Source organism: Mus musculus, chromosome 5, assembly GCF_000001635.26.
Source record: "Mus musculus strain C57BL/6J chromosome 5, GRCm38.p6 C57BL/6J".
NCBI lineage: Eukaryota > Metazoa > Chordata > Mammalia > Rodentia > Muridae > Mus > Mus musculus.
The window spans coordinates 140,743,160-140,765,519 of NC_000071.6; the positions used below are offsets into that span (position 1 = coordinate 140,743,160).

At 51.2% G+C, this 22,360-nt stretch overlaps 2 protein-coding genes and 1 long non-coding RNA gene across 3 annotated transcripts in view; 1 reads left to right on the forward strand and 2 right to left on the reverse strand.

The window, feature by feature from the left end:
- Window positions 1–10,153, forward strand: part of Amz1 (archaelysin family metallopeptidase 1) — a 29,186-nt gene extending 19,033 nt beyond the window's left edge. The window contains exons 4-8 of the mRNA NM_173405.2: window positions 858–1,025; window positions 4,984–5,112; window positions 5,456–5,628; window positions 5,996–6,172; window positions 8,779–10,153. Coding sequence (NP_775581.1) covers window positions 858–1,025; window positions 4,984–5,112; window positions 5,456–5,628; window positions 5,996–6,172; window positions 8,779–9,336 — 1,205 coding nt within the window. The 3' untranslated portion in view covers window positions 9,337–10,153. The remainder of the gene's footprint in view (window positions 1–857; window positions 1,026–4,983; window positions 5,113–5,455; window positions 5,629–5,995; window positions 6,173–8,778) is intronic.
- Gm30745 lies at window positions 5,204–6,569 on the reverse strand. Its single transcript, XR_377171.4, has 3 exons — window positions 6,430–6,569; window positions 6,001–6,157; window positions 5,204–5,621 (listed from the first exon to the last, which is right to left on the reverse strand). It is a non-coding gene; the product is annotated as a predicted gene, 30745 (long non-coding RNA).
- Window positions 10,154–16,784: 6,631 nt separating the features above from the next.
- Window positions 16,785–22,360, reverse strand: part of Gna12 (guanine nucleotide binding protein, alpha 12) — a 70,488-nt gene continuing 64,912 nt past the window's right edge. The window contains exons 3-4 of the mRNA NM_010302.2: window positions 19,431–19,481; window positions 16,785–17,959 (exon numbers count right to left, since the gene is read on the reverse strand). Of these exons, the coding sequence (NP_034432.1) occupies window positions 17,390–17,959; window positions 19,431–19,481 (621 nt within the window). The 3' untranslated portion in view covers window positions 16,785–17,389. The remainder of the gene's footprint in view (window positions 17,960–19,430; window positions 19,482–22,360) is intronic.

Genomic DNA, 22,360 nt, shown 5'->3' on the forward strand with positions numbered 1-22,360 from the left:
TGTCTTCTCCCCTCCCTCTTTCCATCCCTCCCTTCCCCTCTTCTTTCCATCCTTTTTAAAATTTTTAATATGTGTATTTGTATCTGTGTGTACTCTTGTGCATGTGAGTGCCTATGCCCTTAGAGACGAGAGTTGTCTTCTCTGGAGTCACACGCAGTTGTAAGCTGCCCAACATGGGTGCTGGGACTTGAACTTGTGTTCTGTACACGAGTGAGTGGTCTGTGCTCGGAACTGTTGTGCGTCTCTCCAGCCCTCTTAGTATTTTTTTTTTTTTTTGATATGGGGGATTTCATGCAGTCTGGGCTGGCCCTGAACTCATTATTTAGCCAAAGATGACCTTAAACTCCCGCCCACCTCCACCTCCTGGGTCCTGGGATGATAGGTGTGCACCACCATGCCCAGGTTTACAGTGAGGGGGTAGATCCTGGCCATGTGCATGCTCTGTAAACGTTCTACCAACGCAGCCGCATCCCCAGCCCCCAAGCCTGGATTTCTAACAGCTTTGGAGACCATGCAACCACAGACCCCTTGTTGCCATCCTAGATCTGTACCCTGTCCAAGTAGCACAGGATAAGCTTGTGCCCCTCCCTCTGGTGGCTGTTCCCTGTCGCAGATTTCCTGACTTACCACTGTCAACCGATGCCTCTGTCCTAGCCCAGCTGTGTTTCTCTTGGTATAGTGCCGGCTAGCTTCTGCCTATGCCAGCTGGCCAAGCTTACATGCCTTTGTCTACCTAGAGTTACCACACGGGGCTGCCTGCCCTGTAAGGAAACTGGCTTGTTTCACCCAAGGGGCCAGCATGGATTTGCCCACTGGGCAGGAGGCCACATCAGGCTGATGGGCTCTTGTGTTGCTAGATCTGAGCGAGGGGCTGGCGGGATGCCCCCTGCTGGACCACCTTCGGAGCTGCGCCGAGGCTTTCTTCCTGGGCCTTCGCGTCAAATGCCTGCCCTCAGTGGCTGCCGCCTCCATTAACTGCTGCTCAAGACCCAGTCGGGATACTGATGGGCTTCAACTTCACACAGGTAAGCGAGGCGGGCTGTGGGGCAGCCTGGGGCTCCGCTGTGCAGCAGAAGACCCTTCCAGAAGGAAAAGTTGAGAAGAAGGAGCCCTGGGAAAGGGGAGGAACATTTCCAATGTTTGTTATCTATGCAGGCGTGTGTGTGTGTGTGTGTGTGTGTGTATGTGTGTGTGTGCAGGGCCAGAGGACAACCTTGGATATCAGTCCTCAGTAGCTGTCCACTTTATTTTATTAAGACAGGCTCTCTCACTGGTTTGGACCTTGCCAAGTTGGCTAAGCTGATTGGCCAGTGAGCCCCAGAGATGCAGCTGGCTCTACCTCCCCAGCTCTGGGATTAAAATCACAAACTACTGCGACTGATTTATATAATTAAGACTTTAAAAGATTGTTCACTTTCTTCTACGTGTGTGAGTGTTTGTCTGTGTGTATGCATGCCTGGTGCCTGTAGAGTTCAGAAGAGGGTCTTGGATCCCTTGGAACTGGAGTTCCTGACTGGTGTGAGCTGCCATGGAGGTGCTGGGAACAGAACCTGGGTCCTCCGCAAAGGCAGCCGGCACTCTTAAATGCTGAGCCATCTCCTATCACCTCTCCTAGCTTTAAAGCTAATGATCATGTTTACCCACGTGCATATTAATATGCTTCTGTTGATGTATGTGGATCAATGCGTGCGGGGCCACAGGCTGGAGGGCGTTGTAGGCTCTGGAACTGGAGTTACAGGAGGTTGTGAGACTCCACGAGGGTGGCGGGACTGAGCCACACCCTCTGCTCCTCTCCACCTTTGTGGGCTTTTTATTAAGACAGGAGCCCATGTAGCCCAGGCTGGCTTTCTCCTTGTGATCCTCCTGCCTCAGCTCCTGGCTTGAGTGCTGAGATTAACAGTGCCCAGAAACTTACTAGTTTTGATCATTAGTCCAAGGCTTTTTTTGGAAGACATTTCCAGGTGATCTTGGTCCTGGGATAGTTTTCCTTCAGAAGGGTTTTCTCTTCCCCTTACACAGCCACGTGTGATGAAGGCATGATTCTATTCTGGGCTGTTCTGTGACCCTTGGGGAGCAATCTGAACCCCGTGGCAGCAGGCAGAGTAGGGACCTGTCTCTAGGGTCTGTGTCCTGCCTTAGGAGCAGCCCAGCTTCTCTGCACTGTGGCCGGTCTTCTCGTGGCTCTGCTTTCTCAGCAGGTATCTGGTTTAGATATAATTCATTGAGGTCAGCTGAAGGAGTACAGAGCTCTTAGCCTAATTACTTGGAGGCTAAGGCAGGAGGATTTAAAGTTTTAGGTTTGCCTGCACTACAAAGTAAGTTTGAGACCAGCTTAGGCTACATATGGAGACCCTGTTTTAAAAAGTAAAAAGAGGGCGTGGCTCAGTGGTAGAGCCCCTGCCTAGAATCCTCCAGTGAGGGCTGGGGCGTGGCTCAGTGGTAGAGCCCCTGCCTAGAATCCCTCAGTGAGGGGCTGGGGCGTGGCTCAGTGGTAGAGAACATCTGTATAGGATATTCAGAGCCCTGAAAACACTGAAAAAAATGTCTGTAGGGTAGTTTTGTTTACATCAAATATTTTATCAAAATCAGTTTACTTCTTTTTTTGTTTTACAGTTTTGAGACTTTTATTTTTTACTTATTCATTTCCTTATTCAATTTTGAGACTGGGTGTCAGTAGGTAGCCCTGGATGTCCTAGAGCTCACAGAGGTCTGCCTGCTGTCTGCCTTCAGAGAGCTGGGATTAAAGGCCTATGCCACCAGACTGGCCATTTTTTATTTATGGTTCTTTTTTGTTTGTTTGTTTTTGTTTTTTGTTTTTAGTTTTTTTTTTTTTTTTTTTGAGACAGGGTTTCTCTGTGTAGCTCTGACTGTTCTGGAACTCACTCTGTAGACCAGGCTGGCCTCGAACTCAGGAATCCGCCTGCCTCTGCCTCCTGAGTGCTGGGATTAAAGGCGTGCGCAACCACTGCCTGGCTAATTTTTATATTTTTATATTATTTTATAAAAAAAGTGTTTGGACTTTTATATATGTGCCCTTCCTTCCTTCCATCCTTCCTTCCTTCCCTCCCTCCCTCCTTTCTCTCTCTCTCCCTCTCTTCCTTCTTTCTTTCTTTCTTTCTTTCTTTCTTTCTTTCTATGTATGGATGCTCTGTCGCATGTACACCTGCACACCAGAAGAGGGCATCAGATCCCTTTGTAGATGGTTGTGAGTCATTATGTAGGCATTGAACTCAGGACCTCTGGAAGAGCAGCCAGTGCTCTTTAGGACGGAGCCATCTCACCAGCCCTTTCTAAAACGTAGGGACAGTGGTACACCCCACATTTCTGTAACCAGCAACCACATCACCTGCACTTTGGACTGTGAACACGTCCTCCTGACAACCCCTCCATCCCTCACTCTGCCTCTGTCTTCCCAACTAGGATGGTCTCAAGCTGGTCACATAGCCCTGTGCTCTTACCCTCTCTGTCTCCCTGTGTCTCAGTCCTCTCCCACACTTGACAGCTCTCCCTTACCCACCACTCCCTGTATCATCCCCGAGTTCCATCCTCCGAGTGGGATGCAGCTGGGACATTCTCCCCAGAGATGCCTGCCCTTAGCGGTACTCGCAAGTCCTTGGCCCCCCTCTCCTTCACTGGCCTGCCTCTGTTCCAGTGCGCTCTTTCCCCTCTGTACTGTGTCACAACCGCGGAGAGGCTCCACTCCATGCTTTGTTAGCAGCGCCTAGCAGACCCAGACGCAGCTGCTTCCCTCTCTCGTGCTGTTCTCCATCTTGATCTTCACCAAGGCGCTCCTAGTCCCATTGCCTTCCTTCTCTGCCTCTGTCCACAGCAGACTTCCTTGGGCAGCTCTTTTGTCTCGTGTCCTTTCCTCCTCTGTGGTCACTCCCCTGGCTTTCCAGGGCCCCACTGGCCACCCAGGTCTCCCTCTTCTCCCTCCTTCTTCCCTGAGTAGCTCAGGTTCCTTGTTCTGACCTTGACTCTCTGGGCGATGCAGAGCCACGATCCTCTTCACCCACAGTCACAGCTGAGGGACCTCTCACTGGGCCTAGGGGTCTGGGTGTGGGTATTTTTTGGGTAACTATTCAGGTGCCTGTTCTTTCCTGGGCTCTTTTTGCCATGTGTGTGTGTGTATGTGCATGTGTGTGTCTTCCAGTGTGAGAGAGTATGTGTGTGTGTGTGTGTGTGAATGTGTGTGAGTATGCATGAGAGTCTATGACTGTGTTAATATGTGTGTGAATGTGTGTGTGAGGCTATGTGAATGTGTGTGTGCGAATGTGTGAATTTGAGAGTGTATGAGTGTGCGTGAATATGTGTGTGTGAGAGAGTGTGTATGTGTGTGAGAGAGTACATGAGTGTGAGAATATGTGTATATGAGAGAGTGTATGTGTGAGTGTGTATATGTATGTGTGTAAGAGAGTACGTGTGTGTGAGAGAGTACTTGTGGGGGTGGCAGGGGGGATGTCATAGGTCTGGTCTTCCTCATTCACTGATATCCCTTTTGGTTTTCTTGAAGCAGGTCCCTCACTGCTATGGGACTCACTAATCTGCCCTGGCTGACCAGTGAGCTCCAGGGATCTAGTGGTTTCTGCCTTCCCAGTGCTGGAATTACAAGCCCCTGGGACTGGCTTTCTTACCTGGGTCATGGGGATTAGACTCGGGCTCTGTGTCTGTATGGCAAACACTACACTCACCTCAGCCCTCGACTGCCCCTTCGGCCTCCTCATATGGAAGGTGAGGGCCTTGTTATAGCCAGATCGGCTCTCATGGCTCAGGAGACAGAGACCCAGGACGTGACTGGCCCTAGGGATCCATGGCCTCACTCTCAGGCCAGGTCCATGCTCCTTGGTCATCTCCTCTTTAGCTGATCTGGGTTCCGGGTCTCACCACAGATGTGGCTTGCTGCATCCAGCTTTGAGAGGGGCTGGTCCCAGACCAAGGGATGGAATGGGAGGCTCATCTGCTTGCCCTACCTTCTTCCTGCAGATGGCATCTTGTCCTTCTTGAAGAACAACAAGCCAGGGGATGCCTTGTGCGTGCTGGGCCTCACGCTGGCTGACCTGTACCCCCATGATGCCTGGACCTTCACCTTCGGCAGATTTCTTCCGGGGCACGGTGAGCTGAGGTCCTAGCAACTGTTGCCTAGGAGGCAGAATGATGTGGTCTTAGCACACCAGTGCAGGACATGCATATATGTTCTCTCCTGGGGGTGGGGGTGGGGGTAGGGGTGGGGTGGGGGTGGGGGTAGGGGTGGGGTGGGGTGTGTGCACAAGCTTGAGGCTATGTTCTCACGGGCCCTGGGCAAGGGGCTGGTCCCCAGAGTCAACTGCATATGGCAGGGCCAGGGGACCACTTCCTCTTCTGGCTGTCCTGGGCTGCAGGAAGTGCTGGGGTGGTTTCACCCTAGATTCCTGAGCCATGGCTGTCCTTTGGACTACTTCTTCTGGCTTCTCCCCAGAAGTGGGTGTGTGTAGCTTCGCTCGCTTCTCTGGAGAGTTCTTGCAGGCCGGGTCCAGTGTTCCTGACTCAGCTCTGCTGGAGGCAGCAGCAGCAGGTGGCCCCGAGACGCTGCCTCGTGAGCGAGGACGGACCCTGTGCTTCAGCGCCCTGGGCATGGTTCAGTGCTGCAAGGTGAGCACAGGAGACAGGAAGGCTCAGAGGCCCCTTGCGTAGTCAGTGCTAAAAGGGGTCCCTAACTTTAAAGAGTGAGCGATCCAAGACTAAAAGACCCCACGGCTCAAGACCACAAAGAGATGACCCAAAGGGTTCTGGGGTCTGGCCCTGGGTCTGGCTGGCTTCTAAGCCTCCTCATGCTGTGTGGCCTCTTAGAGCCACTACGGAGGACGTAGTAAGGGGGATGCTTGGATCACTGCCTAGGGATCCGTTGTTACCCAGGGTGTTGGACTTCTTCCAGGGTTGCCCAGTGGCTTGGGGATCCCTAGGTGGGAGTTCCAGGATGCTGAGACTGAGGCGAGGCTTGGTACCTTGTCCCCCTTAGGTCACCTGCCATGAGCTCTGCCACCTCCTGGGCCTGGGGAGCTGTCGCTGGCTCCGCTGCCTCCTGCAGGGGGCGCTTAGCCTGGATGAGGTGCTCCGTCGGCCCCTGGACCTCTGTCCCATCTGCTTGAGGAAGTTGCATCACCTCCTGGGCTTCAGGCTCCTGGAGAGGTACAAGGTGAGGCGGGGAAGCCACACAGAGGAAGTGAGAGGGGACAGAGTGTGTGTGTGTATAGAGAGAGACAGAGAGATAGAGATAGAGACAGAGAGAACACCAAATGACATGCATGCACCATCATTCCAGAGGGTAGGGTGGGCTGCGGGTCTTTCTGGCAGATGGAACACTCAGGCTGGTGGCAGTAGCAGTGGCATCAGGCTGCTCTGTGTGGAATAGTGCAGGAGAGCACCCCTCCCCTCCATAAGTGCTATATTTACAGAGCATTGGTAAGGCTCCTTCTCTACATGTCCATGTCCTCTTTCCTCCCCTCGGCTCCGTGGTGGACACGGGAGATCCTGTACCCAGAGGTAGTGCAGCTCCTAGGACAAAGGGGAAGTTGGTGTCCAGAGGGGCAGCCAGCCACAGAGCCTCTCTTGGCTGAGCTGAAGAGGAGGTGCTGCCCTCTGCTGTCAGCATGAAGTGTTGCTACAAGTAACCTCCAGCCTTTATCTCTGTAGGAAGGCTCGTTTGCAAACCATGACATAGGCTCAGGGTTTGAGGTCAGATACAAATGCTGCTTATTTTTCTCGAAATCCACCTTAGGTTGAAATCAAGCTAAAGGTTTCAGTGCATGGAGGGCATATCCCTGTGTGTGTAAAAATCAGCTGTTTCCAGTGCCTAGGCTCAACTTACTTACTTGTGGGAAGCCTCTCTCCCCACAGGCATTTTCTTCTTTGATTTTGTGGTGTTGGTTCAACCTTTAATCCCAGCACTCCAGTGGCAGAGCCAGGCATCTCAGTGAGTTTGAGGCCAGCATGGTCTACATAGTGAGTTCCAGGACAGCCAGAACTACATAGGAAGACCCTGTTTTGAAACTAACAAACAAAAACAAAACAAAATCAACAAACCAGAAAGAAAAACGGCAAAGCTTTTTATTTTTATTTGTATGAGTGTTTGCCTACATGTATGTGGACCATGTGTGTGTCTGGTGTCCATGGAGGTCAGAAGAGGGTCAGGTCCCTTGAGACTGGAGTCACAGATGGTTGTCAGGTACCATGTGGTTGCTGGGAATTGAACCTGCGTCCTCTGGAAGAGCAGACAGTGCTCTTAACTGGTGAACCATCTCTCCTGCTCCCTCTCAGTTTTATAAGGTTTGTTATTCATCCATCTGTTTGTGTGTGCAGGTGCCATGGTGTGCATATGGAGCTGAGAGGATGTAAGTCACCAGGAGTTAGGTTGGCACCCTGGGGTGGCCAGGTCCTTCTGGGGGTAGGGCATGGGAATTAGCAGGGCTCTAGCTGCTGCAGGAGGTGGGGTCAGCTCATTGTCACTAGGACAGTCCCTGAGGATCTGACAGGGGGCGCAGAGCTAAGTGAGACCTAGCCTCAAAGCTATATCTTGTCACACAATATATAGCACATCTGGGCATGTGCTGTGTCACACAAGGGCATCCATCTGGGGATGTGCTTTGGGAAGCTCATGTCACAGGACAGCTGATGGTAGGTGGCATTTAGGGGCAGAAAATGTGATTTAAAAACATTTGATTTAGCCGGGCGTGGTGGCGCACGCCTTTAATCCCAGCACTCGGGAGGCAGAGGCAGGCGGATTTCTGAGTTCAAGGCCAGCCTGGTCTACAGAGTGAGTTCCAGGACAGCCAGGGCTATACAGAGAAACCCTGTCTCGAAAACCCAAAAAAAAAAAAAAAAAAAAAAAAAAACATTTGATTTAAAAACATTTTACTTCAGAGTTGGAGGGATGACTTAAGAATAGTTTGGTTTCAGTACCCATGTCTGGTAGCTCACAACTGCCAGTTAACTCCTGGTTTGCAGGATCTGACGCCCTCTTCTGGCCATTGTGGGTACTACATGTACAGGATATATATATTACCCAGTGGAAACAAAGTTTGAACTGTAGGGGCTGGGAAGATATCTTAGTGGGTATGAGGATGTGAATTTGGTTTCCTGGCAGCTAATAAAAAGTTGGGTGTGGGGCAGGCATAAGCAACCCTCATGCTGGGGACAGTAGGGTCTAAGAAGCTCTCTAGCCAGTCAGTCTAACCATGGTGAGCTCTCGGCTCAGTGAGAGACTGTCTCAGAAAACAAGGTGTGAGCCGGGCGTGGTGGCGCACACCTTTAATCCCAGCACTCGGGAGGCTGAGGCAGTCGGATTTCTGAGTTCAAGGCCGGCCTGGTCTACAGAGTGAGTTCCAGGACAGCTAGGACAGTCAGGGCTATACAGAGAAACCCTGCCTCGAAAAAAAAAAAAACAACAAAAAAACGAGGCATGAAATGAGGATGCGTGGTATTGATCTCTGGCCTCCACATGCACGTGTGTGTACCCTACACATGTACGTGTGTGTACATGCGCACACACACAAACACATAAAAGTTCAGATTAACTGTAATCGTCATGTACTTTAACTCTGAGCAGTGGCTGGGTTAACAGCCATCTTGCCAAGTACGTGTGAAAGGTGGGCTTCTGGGAGTTGGAAAGTCCAGTTCGGCTGTGGCCTGGACTCCAGTCCTCAGACCCACCTCCAGGGACCTCATGGCTCCAGCTCCATGCCGGCTCCTGGGGTGGTCCTCAGTGACTCCATCGCCAACCTTAGCCTATATTTCTTCCCGCAGAGACTCCATGCTTGGACTCGGGTGATGGTGGAGATATGGTCTGGTCAAGAGGCTGGGGAGCCATCTGTGTCGGAGGACACCTTACCCTTCAGTGCTGACTCAGGCATGGGCTGTGAGAGTGACACGGAGCCTGTCACCAGCCCGTCAGAGCCTGTCACCCCTGATGGGTGGAGTCATCCCTTCCCTGACGGACCTGAACCAGTATCTGAGGATGGGCTGGGCTCTCTCATGGCCTCAGAAGTGTCGCTGACCCTCGGGGGGCCGGTGGACGCCATGGAGGAGTATGGACAGTGGCTGACTGCGTGCATCCAGACCCTGGAGAGGGAGGGAGCTGAAGAGGAGCTGCTCCAGGTGGATGCGGCTGTGGATGCCCTGAGCCGGTGGGAGATGTTCACAGGGCAGCTCCCGGTGACCAAGCAGCACGTGCCCTGTGGCAAGGATAATGTGGGACTGCGCAGGGTCCTGGGAGACAAGTTCTCTTCCCTGAGGCGCCGGCTGAGCTCACGAAGATTTGCCAAGGCCAGTTCTTCCCACTGCCGCTGGGGGGCAGAGAATTAACCTGGCAAGATGGACCAGCCAATGCCGAGAAGTCAGCTCCTGGCATTATTTTTTTTTTCCTCTGAGGATACTCACCAACCAGGGGTGCCCAGTGACTGAGGGTCCTCTGGTATCTGCAGGGTTAAAACAAAGGTTCCCCAGAAGCTAAAGAAATGCTCTTTGGGTGCTTGCCCACAGGGTTCCCATGTTGTGTGGCCTGCAGAGGACGCTGAGAGGCAGGAGGTTGCTACATGGTTAATTGTACCCTGCAGGAGGGGGCTCTGGGCCACCCTGCAGCATGGGCTATGTGGCTGTGTATGTCTGTTTCTATCTCTGTGTGTCTGTGCACGTGAGTGCAGTTGCCCACAGAGGCCAGAAGAGGGCAGCAGAGGCCATTACAGGAAGTTGTAAGCCACCTTACATGTGGCTTGTTTGCAATTGAACTCAGGTCCTCTGCAAGTGCAGCCCACATCTTTAATGTCTGAGCCATCTCTCTGGCACCAACATTTGATGTTGACCTGTGTTGCTAACACGGGGTTCTTCTCCATGGCTAGAATGCCTTTCTGCTCACCAGGGCTGGCACAGGTGCCATTGAGAAGATCCTGAGGACATTTGTGCCCTGTGAAGCTGGCAGACGTGGGGGTGATGGGGCTGGCTGTGGAAGACAGAGGCCACTTCTCTAACCCTGGGGCTGCTGCTGCCACCAGTTAGGCCAGTGTGGTGGTTGGGGCTGAGCTCTTTTGTCTTTGATGACATTTTTCCTGTCTCTGGCTATATCAATTCCTGACATAGGATGTTAAAATTATACATCCACAGCTGTGCTGTGTTCTACCTTTGTTTCTGTGTCATGTATTGTTGAAGCTCTTACACACACACACACACACACACACACACACAGATTGTTTTCCTGAAGTGACTCTCATTGTTCTCAAACGCCAGCAACGCCAGTCTCCTGGTCCTGAGGCAGGAGGAGGGCGGGCTGTGGGCGCTCTCCATTGTGGACAGAGGCAGTAAGGGACAGAGGCATGTGCATCGTTAGGTGAGTGACTGTGTTCCCTTTTCAATGCTGTGAAAAACACCCAAGCAAATCAATTTCAAGGAGGGAAGAGTGGTTTTGGCTCAGGCTTCCAGGGTTTCACTATGGTCAGGGTCCATGGCTTTTAGGCTGTGGTAAGGATGAGGTAGAGCATCATGCTAGGAACGGTGCCCGTGGAGCAGAGGCCGTGAAGCAAAGTGGGAGGGGCCAGTGAACTATCTATCCTGTAAGGGAAAATTCCCACTGCTTCCTTCCGGTTAGGCTCCCCTCCTGGTTCTTACCGCTACCCCACCTCCTCGTTTTTTTATTTTTTTATTTTTTAATTATTATTTTTTTAATTTCTGTTTTTCTTTTGAGCTAAAGTGTCAGTAGCCCAGGTTGGTCTCTTGTGTAGCCAAAGATGACCTTGGAGTGTCTTGTCTGCTTAGCTTCGTGCTGCTGAGTCTCCTGTGCCCCCTGTGTTGCTAGGACGGCCAGCATGTGTTTCCTTTTCTGGCTTTATTGGCAGGGCAGCAGAGCCTGGACCATGCCTCTTCAGGTGCCCTGATGTCCCCTCCTCTCCCCAGAGCCCAGACTCCTGTCAGAGGAGAAGGCAGGCCAGCATTTTGTGACACAGACTGTTGGGGACAGAAGATTTGAGTTTCACCTCATGACCAGGAAGGAGATGCTCCTGGGACAGAGACCTTTGTGGATGGACAGACCCTCCAATGTTAAAAGCACAGACATGCAGTGGTTTAGCTGGGGAGCCAGGGGTAAAGCTAAAGTTCAAACTTCGATCCCGCTGAGGTTGAAGGGGATGCTAGAACATTCTAGGGATGTGTCCACATACAGAAGGTCTGTGAGCAGTGCTAAGGTGAGCCACTCTGGATCCAACAGGCAGAGACAGCCAGGTTCTAGAGGGACAGACAGCTCTACCCAAGCCTGCCAGGAAGGTCAAGAAAGGTTTGAAAAGCAACGTGTGTGTGTGTCTGGTGTGTGTCTGTGTGTGTACCTGTGTGTGCCCACATGTACAGGTTTGAGGCCCCCCTTAGATGTTTGATTTTTTTTTGTTTCGATGAGATCAGGTCTCTCTACATAGCCCTAGCTCTCCCAGAACTCACTAGTAGACTAGTTTGATCTTGAACTCAGAGATCTACCTGCCTCTGTCTCCCCATTGCTGAAATTAAAGGTGTGTGTCACCATGCCTGGCTTCATCAACTATTTTTAAAAACTTAAAAAAAATTATTTATATGAGTACACTGTGGCTGTCTTCAGACACACCAGAAGAGGGCATTGGATCCCACTACAAATGGTTGTGAGCCACCATGTGGGTGCTGGGACTTGAACCTGGGACCTCTGGAAGAGCAACCAGTGCTCTTAACTGCTGAGTCATCTGTCCAGCCCCTAAAAATAATATTTTTATTGGGTTTTTGAGTATGTCCATCTTGCTTTTTGAGACAGAGTCTCTTACTAGCTTGGAGCTTGCCACGTAGGCTTGACTGACTGGCTGGCTGGTGAGCCTTTCCCTTCTTAGGGAGTTGCCTGTCTTCACCTTTTCAAAACTGGGGTTATGGGCATGTGCTACTGTGTCTAGTAATTTTTTTTTTTTCAAGATGGGTTTCTCTATGTAGCCCTGGCTGTCTCAGAAGTCACTCTGTAGACTAGTCTGGCTTTGAACTCAGAGAGATCCCCTTGCCTCTGCCTCCTGAATGCTGGGATTAAAGGCGTGCGCTACTACCACCTGAACAAGCTTTACTTATTTTACGTGTATTTTGCTAAGTGCAAAGATATGTGCAGCACAGGCACGCCTGTGCCATGAAAACCCTGGCACTGGAGTCACACAGGTGAGCTGCCATGTAGGTACTGGGAATTAAACCTGGGCCCTCTAGGGGAGCAGTCAATGCCCTTAGTCACTGAGCCATCTTTCCAGTCCCTATACACAGCTTTTTAACTTGGATTTGGGGATCAAACTCAGGTCCCAAACAACTTTACTGGCTGAGGAGGTATCACTCTATCTTCTTGCTGGACATCTTGATCAGCCTCCCATGAGCCGAGACTATAGCTGTCCCTCACCATGCCCTGCTAAACTTAAGTCTCTAAGTGCAGGGGAATGTGTCGTGTCTGCTAGCTCACTTCTTATTAAAATCTTAGTGTGTGTGAGAGATGCAGGCTAGTGAAGTACATGTGTGTTGTGGCATGTGCGTGGATTTCAGAAGCGAACTTTTGGAAGTGAGTTCACCTGTGGGTTCTGGGGATTGAACTCAGGTCATGAGGCTTGTATGGCAAGCACGTTTATCGGTTCAGCCATCTTGCCAGTCGCACACCAGGACCCCCACCTTTGCTCACCGTGTTCTCTCAACTTTGCAGGAAAATAGGCAGAATAAGGGGATGATGCACAGGCGGTGGGGACCTGCACCCTCACTCTTGGGCAGCCCCCAGTCAGCTCTGTTGAAGCTTCTGGAAGCTTCCACACACTTACCTCTCCCCAGGGTGGGAAGCTGGAGGTACACTCAGGTGCAAACACATAGGTAGAACAAAGCCAGGCCAGTGAGAGGGTTCAATGGGTAAAAGTGCTTTCTATGTGAACCTGACCACCTGAGTGTGATACTCCTGAACCAAGGTTGCCGTCTGGCCTCCACATAGGCCGTGGCACATTTGCACACACAGGCAATAGTAAAGTAAAACTAACAAAACAAAGACCCCCGAGGAATCAATCGCTCCGCAGCCTGAAGCAGGGAGCTTGTAACCTGCCAACTATCACAGGGAACACGGCATGCTGGGTGGGGCTGAACCCACAGTGACCCCTAGACGTTTCTTGGAAATTGCCTTTTAAAACAAGCCTCTTGACTTAAAGCTTGTTTTCATTTGCCTCTTACCCAAGAAGCTGAGCTCAAAAATAAACCTGAGTTATTTTAGGCTCCAGCCGGCAATGAGAGGTGATGCTAGGGAGGGCTGAGCCGGGGAAGGGCTGCAGCCACCGTCCACTGGTCCTCTGCATTTCTTGTAGCAGATTTCAGAAGGTGGGCTCTTGGGCTGGGGATGTGGCTCGGTCGTCAGAGTGCCTGCCTAGCCTACAGGAAGCCCTCAATAATCCCAGCACCAAGGAAACTGAGGCAAGAATGGCTGGAATCATATTCATCAAAGAAATAAAGCAAATCTATTGCTGGTGAGAAGGTGCCAAGGTGGCAGGTGGGAACAACACCCTTTACTCTGCCCACCAGCACCAGGGCTAGAAAAGGAAGCCCCTAACCACCACACTGCTTGGCATTGCTCATGGTGCTGCTGACACAGGCTGGAGCCTGTATTCTTTTTTTCCCCCAACAAACCACTTGGTGTGACAAAAGCCTCCACTACAACCAACTCATGCAGCACTTGGCTGGTTCTTGGTGTCTCTGTGAAACAAGTAACTCCTTTGTTATTTAGCTTGTGTGTGTGTGTGTGTGTGTGTGTGTGTATGTGCCTAAGCAGAGGCCAGAGGATGGACATAGCACCCTGCCTGATCACTCTCTTTGCCCATTTTTTTTTGTGGCAGAGTTTCTCACTAGGAGTTACACAGGTGGCCAGCAAGCACTAGTGACTTTCCTCTCTGTCCTCCACAGTGCTAGTTACAAGGCTATGCAACTTGACATTTTATATGGGTGCCGGAGATTTGAACTTGGGTCCTAATGTTTGTGCAGTAAGGGTTGCTGTTACATACTCCATGTCCCTGGCCTCTTGTGTGTGCTTATTGTTGAGACAGAGTCCTGTGCATCTCAGGCTGGCTTTGAATGCTCTTTCTGTTTCTGCCTCCTAAGACCACTGTGCCTGGGTAAGGGTGCATTTTAATGTATGTACACAGATCATGTGATTTGGAGACTTTCATCGAAAAAGACATTTGTGATGGCTCTCTGACGTGCCAGGCTCAGGTATGTGGAGTTAAAATTTGCAATGAACAGGTGAATCTTCAAACTGAAGGAGGCTGTGCTTTTGGGATGGAAAATGAGCAAGTGAATGTTGGCTTTGAGTGGTAAACCTGAATTTTGTTTTGTTTTTTGTAAAGATTTATGTATGTGAGTACCAGCAGCTGTCTTCGGACACACATCCCTTTACAGATGGCTGTGAGCCACCATGAGGTTGCTGGGAATTGAACTCAGGATCTTTGGAAGAGCCATCCGTACTCTACTCTTAACTGCTGAGCCATCTCTCCAGCTCCTGAGTTTTATATTAAGCAAAGGAAAACCAAGAACTCACACCAACATCTAGAGGTGTAAAGCTCAAATCTTCAAGCCAGCCCCACCCAATCAGTGACAACATGGTGTTAAGTGGGGAGCAGGTAGCCCTGGGCTACTGCTCTGGTGAAACCCTAACAAACCGAAGTGGTTCCAGAGCCCTGAGCTGGCCAGTCACAACCCATCAGCTTGGCCGGACAGTGCTATTTCTGTGTGTGTGTGTGTGTGTGTGTGTGAAGGCTTCCTTGAGGCTGTCCTCAGGCTCTGCACACTGTGTTTACTTAGACGGCAAGGTGTCTTACTGGGGGCCTGCCCTCTGCATGCACCACACCCGGATTTTTATGGATTTTGATGTGGGTCCTGGGAGTCAAACCCCGGGCCTCATGCTTGTATGCAAAGCATGTTTCTGACCGAGGGATCTCCTCAGATTTTTTTGTTATTATTTTTTTATCTTCTCAAAGTAGGGAAATCAGAGGACTAGAAATCCTAGTGACCTGTGACATCACAGAGCGGGTCAGGAACTGTGAAATAATCCTAGTGACCTGTGACATCACAGAGCGGGTCAGAAACTGTGAAATAATCCTAGTGACCTGTGACATCACAGAGCGGGTCAGGAACTGTGAAATAATCTCTGTACAGAGGAGAGAAGAGTGCATTTCACAACGCCCCACCCCGTGCCCACTCTCTAACATGCTAGGCATGAAGCAGACTGGTTTTTATCACATTTATTGTTACATTTATTTAATTTTTTTTGCAGTAATAGATGAGGCACAAACACCTCCTGCTTCTCCATCACTGCAACAGAAAGGACAATAGTCAAGGGTAACAGTGAAATTAAAATTAAAAAAAAAAATACAAACGCCTAAGGTCTGGGAGAAACCTGACTACAATCTACGTGGAGAAACTTGTAAATGACTCCAGCCTGGTCTTCCGATTGCACCACTTCACAGACCACAGAGGAGGGGTGTCCCAGCAGAAAGGACACAGCCAGGCTCAGCTCGCCAGGGTGGTGGGCCTCTGCCCATCCACCTGCGTTCTGCTCAGCTAGCTCAAGTTCACATCTTGCTACTCACATGCTGCCTTCTGGTTTTCAAAGTGACTGGTACAAACGGTCAGTCTGTCAGAGGGACAGCGCTCTCCTGGCAACCCCACACTCACCTTGGTCACAGTGGCCCCCAGCAGCGGCTGGGAACAGGTTGTGTCTGTTTGGGGTCTCAGCACTGACAGATCCACAGGGCACCTGGTGAGGGAGCCCTGAAAGGTTGCTGGCCGCTGGTCCTAACCTGGCCACATCCCCTCGGCTTGTGAAGACTTGGTGAGGCAGGCAGAACGGCTGCTCTCTCTCCACAGGAAAGAGCCAGAAGCCCAGCAAGCACTGATACACACCACTGAGCACAGAGAGCAAGAACAAGTGAGCGAGAGGCTGACGGCTATTTCCCAGTCAGAGCACTGCAATAACGAGGGCTCTAAGAAGCGGTCCCACCCTGTCTCCTGGCCTAGCATCTACTCCACAAATCCTACATGTCTGGTGGCTGAAATGAGCCAAGACCAGGATGCAACAGGGATCAAGTGTCAGGAGCAGTTTGGTTGCAGACAGGGCCCTTAGAGGTGTTAGTGAGCCAAAGAACACTCGGGGGAAGTTGTGAGCCACACCCCAGCTCCCAGAAAGTCACTAATGTACAGAGGGGCAGGTCTGGAATGCAATATACTGTAAAACAGTGCGACGCCTGCCAGTAGGCTGGCCAGGGCTTAGCAGGTTGTGCTGATGTCCCGGCCTTCTGCACCCTCATGGACCAGGGCTAGCAGGGTGCCGGCTGGCTTTGCGTGCACAGCGACTATGTGGCCTGCCAGCTACCCTGAGATCAGAGCGCACTGTGTGAAGGCAATGGTGAGGGTGGTGTGCAGAGCCCAGGGCTGCTCCTGAAGGCTGCTGGCTGGGGCCCACCAAGCAGTCGAGGCAAGAAGATGCTCTTGAGCTGCAGAGCATCTCTGGTCCACCTTCAGAGCCCAGCACAGGGGATGCTACATGCCACCAACTGTCAAGTAAGGCAACCTACAAGGCCACTTGGTTATGTGTCTCTGCCATGGGCTGTGGAGGGACGGGTGAAGGAGTAGAGAGCACCACTACGTGTACACAGGCTAGCCAGAGCTGCACGGGGCCACCTTTGCACACTGTGGCCCGATGGGCATGGAGACACGGTGAGTGTCTCCTGGGCACTAAAGCAGGTTCCTTCTCTACCGTGGGGAGTGTGGACACCTGACCCCGCCTGCGCCTTTGCGAGACTCGGAGGGTGCTGGCACGATGCTAAGGCTGTGTGTTCACTCTGGGAGGTGGCACTGAGGCCTGGGCTTGGACACGGTGAGCTTAGCAGCATCGCATGCTCTTTACAGCCTAGTGTGAGGCCAAGCTCCCGAGTTAGTGTGACTCAGTGAGAACCTGCACGGCAGAGGGGAGAGCCGGCTGCAAGGCCAGCTGGGGTTGGGTTTCTGTCATTAATGAGAGCACGCGTGTGTCTGCGTACACCTGAACCTTGGTTAACTGTGTCAACAAGGAAGAGTTTCTGTAGAGAGGCGAAAGCTGTGTCCCCAGGTTTTACAGATCAACAGCAGAGTGATGGTGTGGATTCAGTAGTCTCACAGTCCCCGATTCAGTAGCTATCACTGACACTCCCGCGTCCTCTTGCCCGGAGCTCGCTGGTGTGGCTGGTAGTCCAGCACTCTTGAGCCAGGTATTAGATGGTGTGGATTCGAGATGCCCACTGCAGGTCCATGCAGGCGGCAGACACACCAGAACCACGTGGGCGGCCACAGCCCCAGAGGCCGAGAGGACAGCAGAGGGAGGGGCTGTCTCTCACTGCAGCATGATGTCTTTCAGGTTCTCCTGCAGGATCGTGTCCTTCACAGCATGAAACACGAAGCGGATGTTCTCGGTGTCTATGGCGGTGGTGAAGTGGTGGAACAGGGGCTTGCTGCGGTTCCTGCGCTTCCTGTCGAAGCACTGCACCAGGTAGCGCTGGACGTCCTCCAGCCGGTGCGGGTCGCCCTTGAAATCTGGGAAGTGCTTCTTAATGCTCACAGACTTCACCTTCTCCACCAGGAGGTCCATCTTGTTGAGGAAGAGGATGATGGAGACGTTGAAGAAGAGCTTGTTGTTGACGATGGTCTCGAAGATGTTCATGGACTCCACCAGCCGGTTGGTGCGCCTGTCCTCCATGAGGACCTGGTCATACTCGCTCGAGGACACCATGAACAGGATAGATGTGATGCCGTCGAAGCACTGGAACCACTTCTGGCGCTGTGACCTCTGGCCGCCCACATCCACCATCTTAAATGGGATTTTCTTTATAACGAAGTCATGTTCCACGATTCCCTTGGTGGCCTTTCTAGCCAGCAGGATGTCTTGCTTACTGGGGAAGTAGTTCTGGAAAACATGAGGAAGGGAGACATTTGAGAAGGAAGGAAACCAGGAAGGATGAGCACAGGGAAGCTGGCAGAGAGACAGACTGCAGGGCAAAGACACAGGGACCCGTGCAAGAACATTTAACCAAAAGCAAAAAGCGAGTCTCACTGACAGAACTTTAAATCCATCTTGCAACAAAATAGCAGGACTGAACACCTCATTTCTTAATGAATACAAGCTTGAGACAGGATGGTCAGAACCTTCAGCTGGGTCTCATGTAAAATCTCATCCAGTCTTCTTCACTAGAAGAAATTAAAAATCCTCTTCATTTGTTTCTGTATCATAAATATCGTTTGTTTTTCTAGCTTCCAGAGCATGTATGTTCTAAAACCTTCCCACTGACTAACTGAGGCTGTGTAATGTGATCTAAGCGAAGCCTATGAGATATTTAGTGTGTGTGCCTTAGAAACTTTACTCTTTTTGGTACTGAAGACAAAACACAGCCTCCTGCATACTTTACACTGAGCCACACCCCAGCTTCCCACTGGGGAGTCCAGGCAGGTGCTCTCCCACGGAGCCACTCCATAAGGTCCTAACTGTGGCAATTCTCAAAGCCCTTTAATCACGCATTTTGAAAGCCTTGGGGACCAGTACACCTGTCCATCATGTCACAGGGGCAGAAGGTATCTGTCCACCACTCTATGAGGCTAGAACAGTGAGATCCAGAGAGACACTCAGATGGATGTCTACCTCAATCAGTAAATCAAAGGGGGAAACAGCAGGGAGGAAACAATCTGCAGACAGACATTCAGTGACACTACCCAGTGATGACCGGGCTCATTAGGATGTCAGTCCAAAATGTCCAAAAGCAACAATCACCAAGGCAAATTCACCAGGTGATGGGAGAAAGTCTCCACAGTGCCTGGGTGCTGGTGGCAGTGTGTGTGTGTTGGGGGAGGGCTCTGCTAGTCTTTCATGAAGGAGCATGATGAATGGTAGTGCACTCACTGTATTTTTACGTTTTACTGAGACAGGTCTCCCAGGCTGGCCTCTAAGCCTCCATGCTCCTGCACAGGCCTGCTGAGTGCTGGCCTTCCAGCACATCTAGACCTGAGACTAAGGAGACAGTGACAACAGAGGTAGGCACTTCTGGCAGGCAGGCAGCTTGTGAATGATGGCCGCATCATCATACTGTGTGGGCCTTGGCATATGCTAGAACTTCTCTACCACAACAAGGGGCAGGAATGCCTCCTCTGGCCCTAGCCAGGGCTCCTGTGTTTCTCACAGGGACTGGGGGGAAGCCATTCTCTCAGGGTAATTTCTCCCCTAAGCACAGGTGTGTAGAATCGAGCAGGGACTTGGCAGATGGCACAATTCATAGGAACTATGTGACAGCTGGCCCACTGGAGCCCCTCGTCTGCTTTGGTCTCCACATCCAGTTTTCTAACCTTGGATAGTGGACTGCAATAGCGGGAAGAGGTGGGCTACTCACCAGCTGGCCAATCCGGTCCAAGTTATCCAGGAAGTACTTCACTGATTCACCCTGTTGTAAAGAAAGAGTCACAGCTCAGGTTTGATGGAGGAAGCCAGAGTAACAGATGAAAGGACAGGACTAGGAGGGCAGAGTGGGCAGGGCCATTCTGCTGTGCAAACAGGAAAGCAGTCTAAGAAGGCAGAGACTGGCTGGGTACTGCTTTGTTGTTGTTAACTCATCGCATAGGAAGAGAGATTATCAATTGGGGAGTTTCTGCATGAGGTTGGCCTACAGGCATTTTCTTAATTAATGATTGCTGTGGGGGCACTGGGCTCACTGTGGATGACACCACCCCGGGAAGGTGGTCCTTCGGTTGTACAAAAAAGGTCAACGAGCAAATGAGGAGAAGTGAGGCAGTGGGCAGCGCTCCTCCATGGCCTCTCGCTGAGTTCCTGCCTTGCTGTCCCTTAGTGATGGACTGTGATGTGAAATGTAAGCCAGAAAAACCCTTTCCTTTCCCAAGCTGCTCTAGGTCACAGCAATGGAAAGCACATGTGATTTAAAGAATAACCCAGGTGCGGTGATACACATCTATAATCCCAGCTCTTGGGAAGCTAAGACAGGAGGATTATCACAAGTTCTGGGCCAACTTGAGCTACAGAGTGAATACCAATCTAGGTAGGCTTATAGAGCAACACCCTGTTTCAGAGAAACAAAACAATCAAGCAAAAATAACTCCCAAACTCCACAACTTAAAAAAAAGGAAGAGAAACAGACAAACCAACCAACCGGTTTGAGGCTGGAGCTGCGGCTCAGTTGCTAGAGTGTTTGTTGAGGATGCAGGCTGAGGCCCACAGAGCACTACACAAATTGGCTGGTGTGCACACCTGCAATCCTATCACCTGAGAAGGGGAGGCAGGAGGATCAGGAGTTCCAGGGCTCTCTTAGCTGCAGTGCCAGTGTGAGGCTGGCCTGAGATAGGAAAGACCCTGACTTAGAACAAGCAAAGCCCAAGGCCATCATGGCCACACTGTAGCCCAGAGCTAAAGTCTTCTTCATGTGCTTCCTTCCTGCAGCTCTCTGGAGCAGATGGTGGATCCTGTCTCCAGGCCACACCAGCAGCAAGGGCTGGGGCGAGAAGTAAAATCCTGACTGGGGCACAGTTTTGCCTCTGACACACATGGCCCAAGGGCTTCAGGTGCTGTCTGTAAAGACACTAAGTCCTGAGGAGAGGGGACAAGGAAAGACGGGCAATCTAGCTTCTAGAAGCCTCTGTATGATTCATGACACAGAATGAGGAGACTCTGGAGATGAGTCTCCTGCTGGACACAAACTGAGCCACTGAAGGGCCAGTGCCCATCCCTGTGTGCAGCACTCATGGCCCTGCCCTCTAGGCATGCTGGGTAACTGAATGCAGTGGCACTCACAGGGCCGGAGAGGAGACCGGCTTCTAGGTCACCAACAACCTAGAGAGAGGGAGCAACACGGAGTGTGATGAAAGGAGTGCGATGAAAACAGCACACGAAGCTTCCGTTAGAAATCAAAGGCTAGGCTGGCCAGATGGCCCAGTGGTAAGCACACTTGCTGCAAAGGCTGACAACCTGAGTTTGATACCTGAGTCCTATGTAGGCAGAAACTGAGAACTGACTCCACAAGGTTGTCTTCTAACTCTACATGTTTGTCATAGCATGCATGTTCCTATGTGCATGCACACACAAAATAAATGGAGGAAGGGAAAGGGGTAGGGGAAAGCAAGCTGAAGGCTGGAAAACAATTCCTCCATGAATCCCAAAGCGTGTAGCTCTCTAAATTCCACAAGAGCCTTACTCTGACAGGTGCCTTCACTTTGTACAGTCTCACAGAAGTGTAAAAAAGCAAGGTCATACACACGTGCAACAAGATGGCACTGAAACAAAAAATTTTCTTTTATCTGATGCGTGTATGTTGTACATGCATGCACATGCCTGCATGTCCCCTTTCTCTGTGTGTGTGTGGGGGCCCACAAAAGACAGTCTTGGGAGCCATTCTCTGACACTTGGCTCCTCAGTGGTCTAGAGATAATCAACTAGGCTAACTGGCAAGGCACCCCAGAGTTTCTCCTGTCTTTGCCTACAGATGCTGGGATTACAAACATGTGCCACCACATGGTTTCCTATGTGGGTTCTGGGGCTCAAACTCAGGTCTGCATGCTTGTGAGGCAAATACACTGCCACCCAGGCCATATCACAAGTGGGTCTTCAGGCCATGACAGGGCACCCATTATAGCTTGTGACTTTCTGACAAAAGGTTGAGAACAGGGGCCATCAGCCTCTAAGTGTGGTTTATTTTTTGTTGTTCTAGTTTTAAAACCTCTGAGATAGGTCTTATGATGCAGCCTAGGCTAGCCTCAACTCGTGATCCTCTTGCCTCAGCCTTCTCTGTGCTGAGACAGCAGATGTACACACAGAGCCCAGCTCTTGTTTGTCTGTTTCTCTGTCCCTTGTCCCAGATGGCCCAGAGGAAGAGGTGAACAGTCACTTCCTTCCTGCAGTGGAGGGAAGGTCACAGGGATGATTCAAAGGAGAGGATTCTGTTCTAGGGACAGCAGCACTCAAGTTTCCCTGTATCAGCCCCCACAATAAGCAGCAAGGCAGCCCTGGTGGTTGGCAGTCAAGCTCTGAGGTGGAAAGAGGCACCTAAGGCTCAGAAACGAGTTCTCACCTCTCTAGGCGACCTGTGCTCCTCACAGAGCTGTCCCACCTGGCTTGCAAGGACAGCGTTTCAAGAGACCAAGTGGGTCAAGCCCCTGTGCTGACTTTCCCCTCTCCTGGTCCCGTCTCCTCCCTCAACACAAAGGCAGGAAGCTGCTGGATCACAGTGGCTCCACCATGTCATCCCAGCAGGCTGGGCAGTGGTGACAGCTCACAGCCTAGGCCATTCCCTGTTAGTTCTACTCAGACAGTAGCATA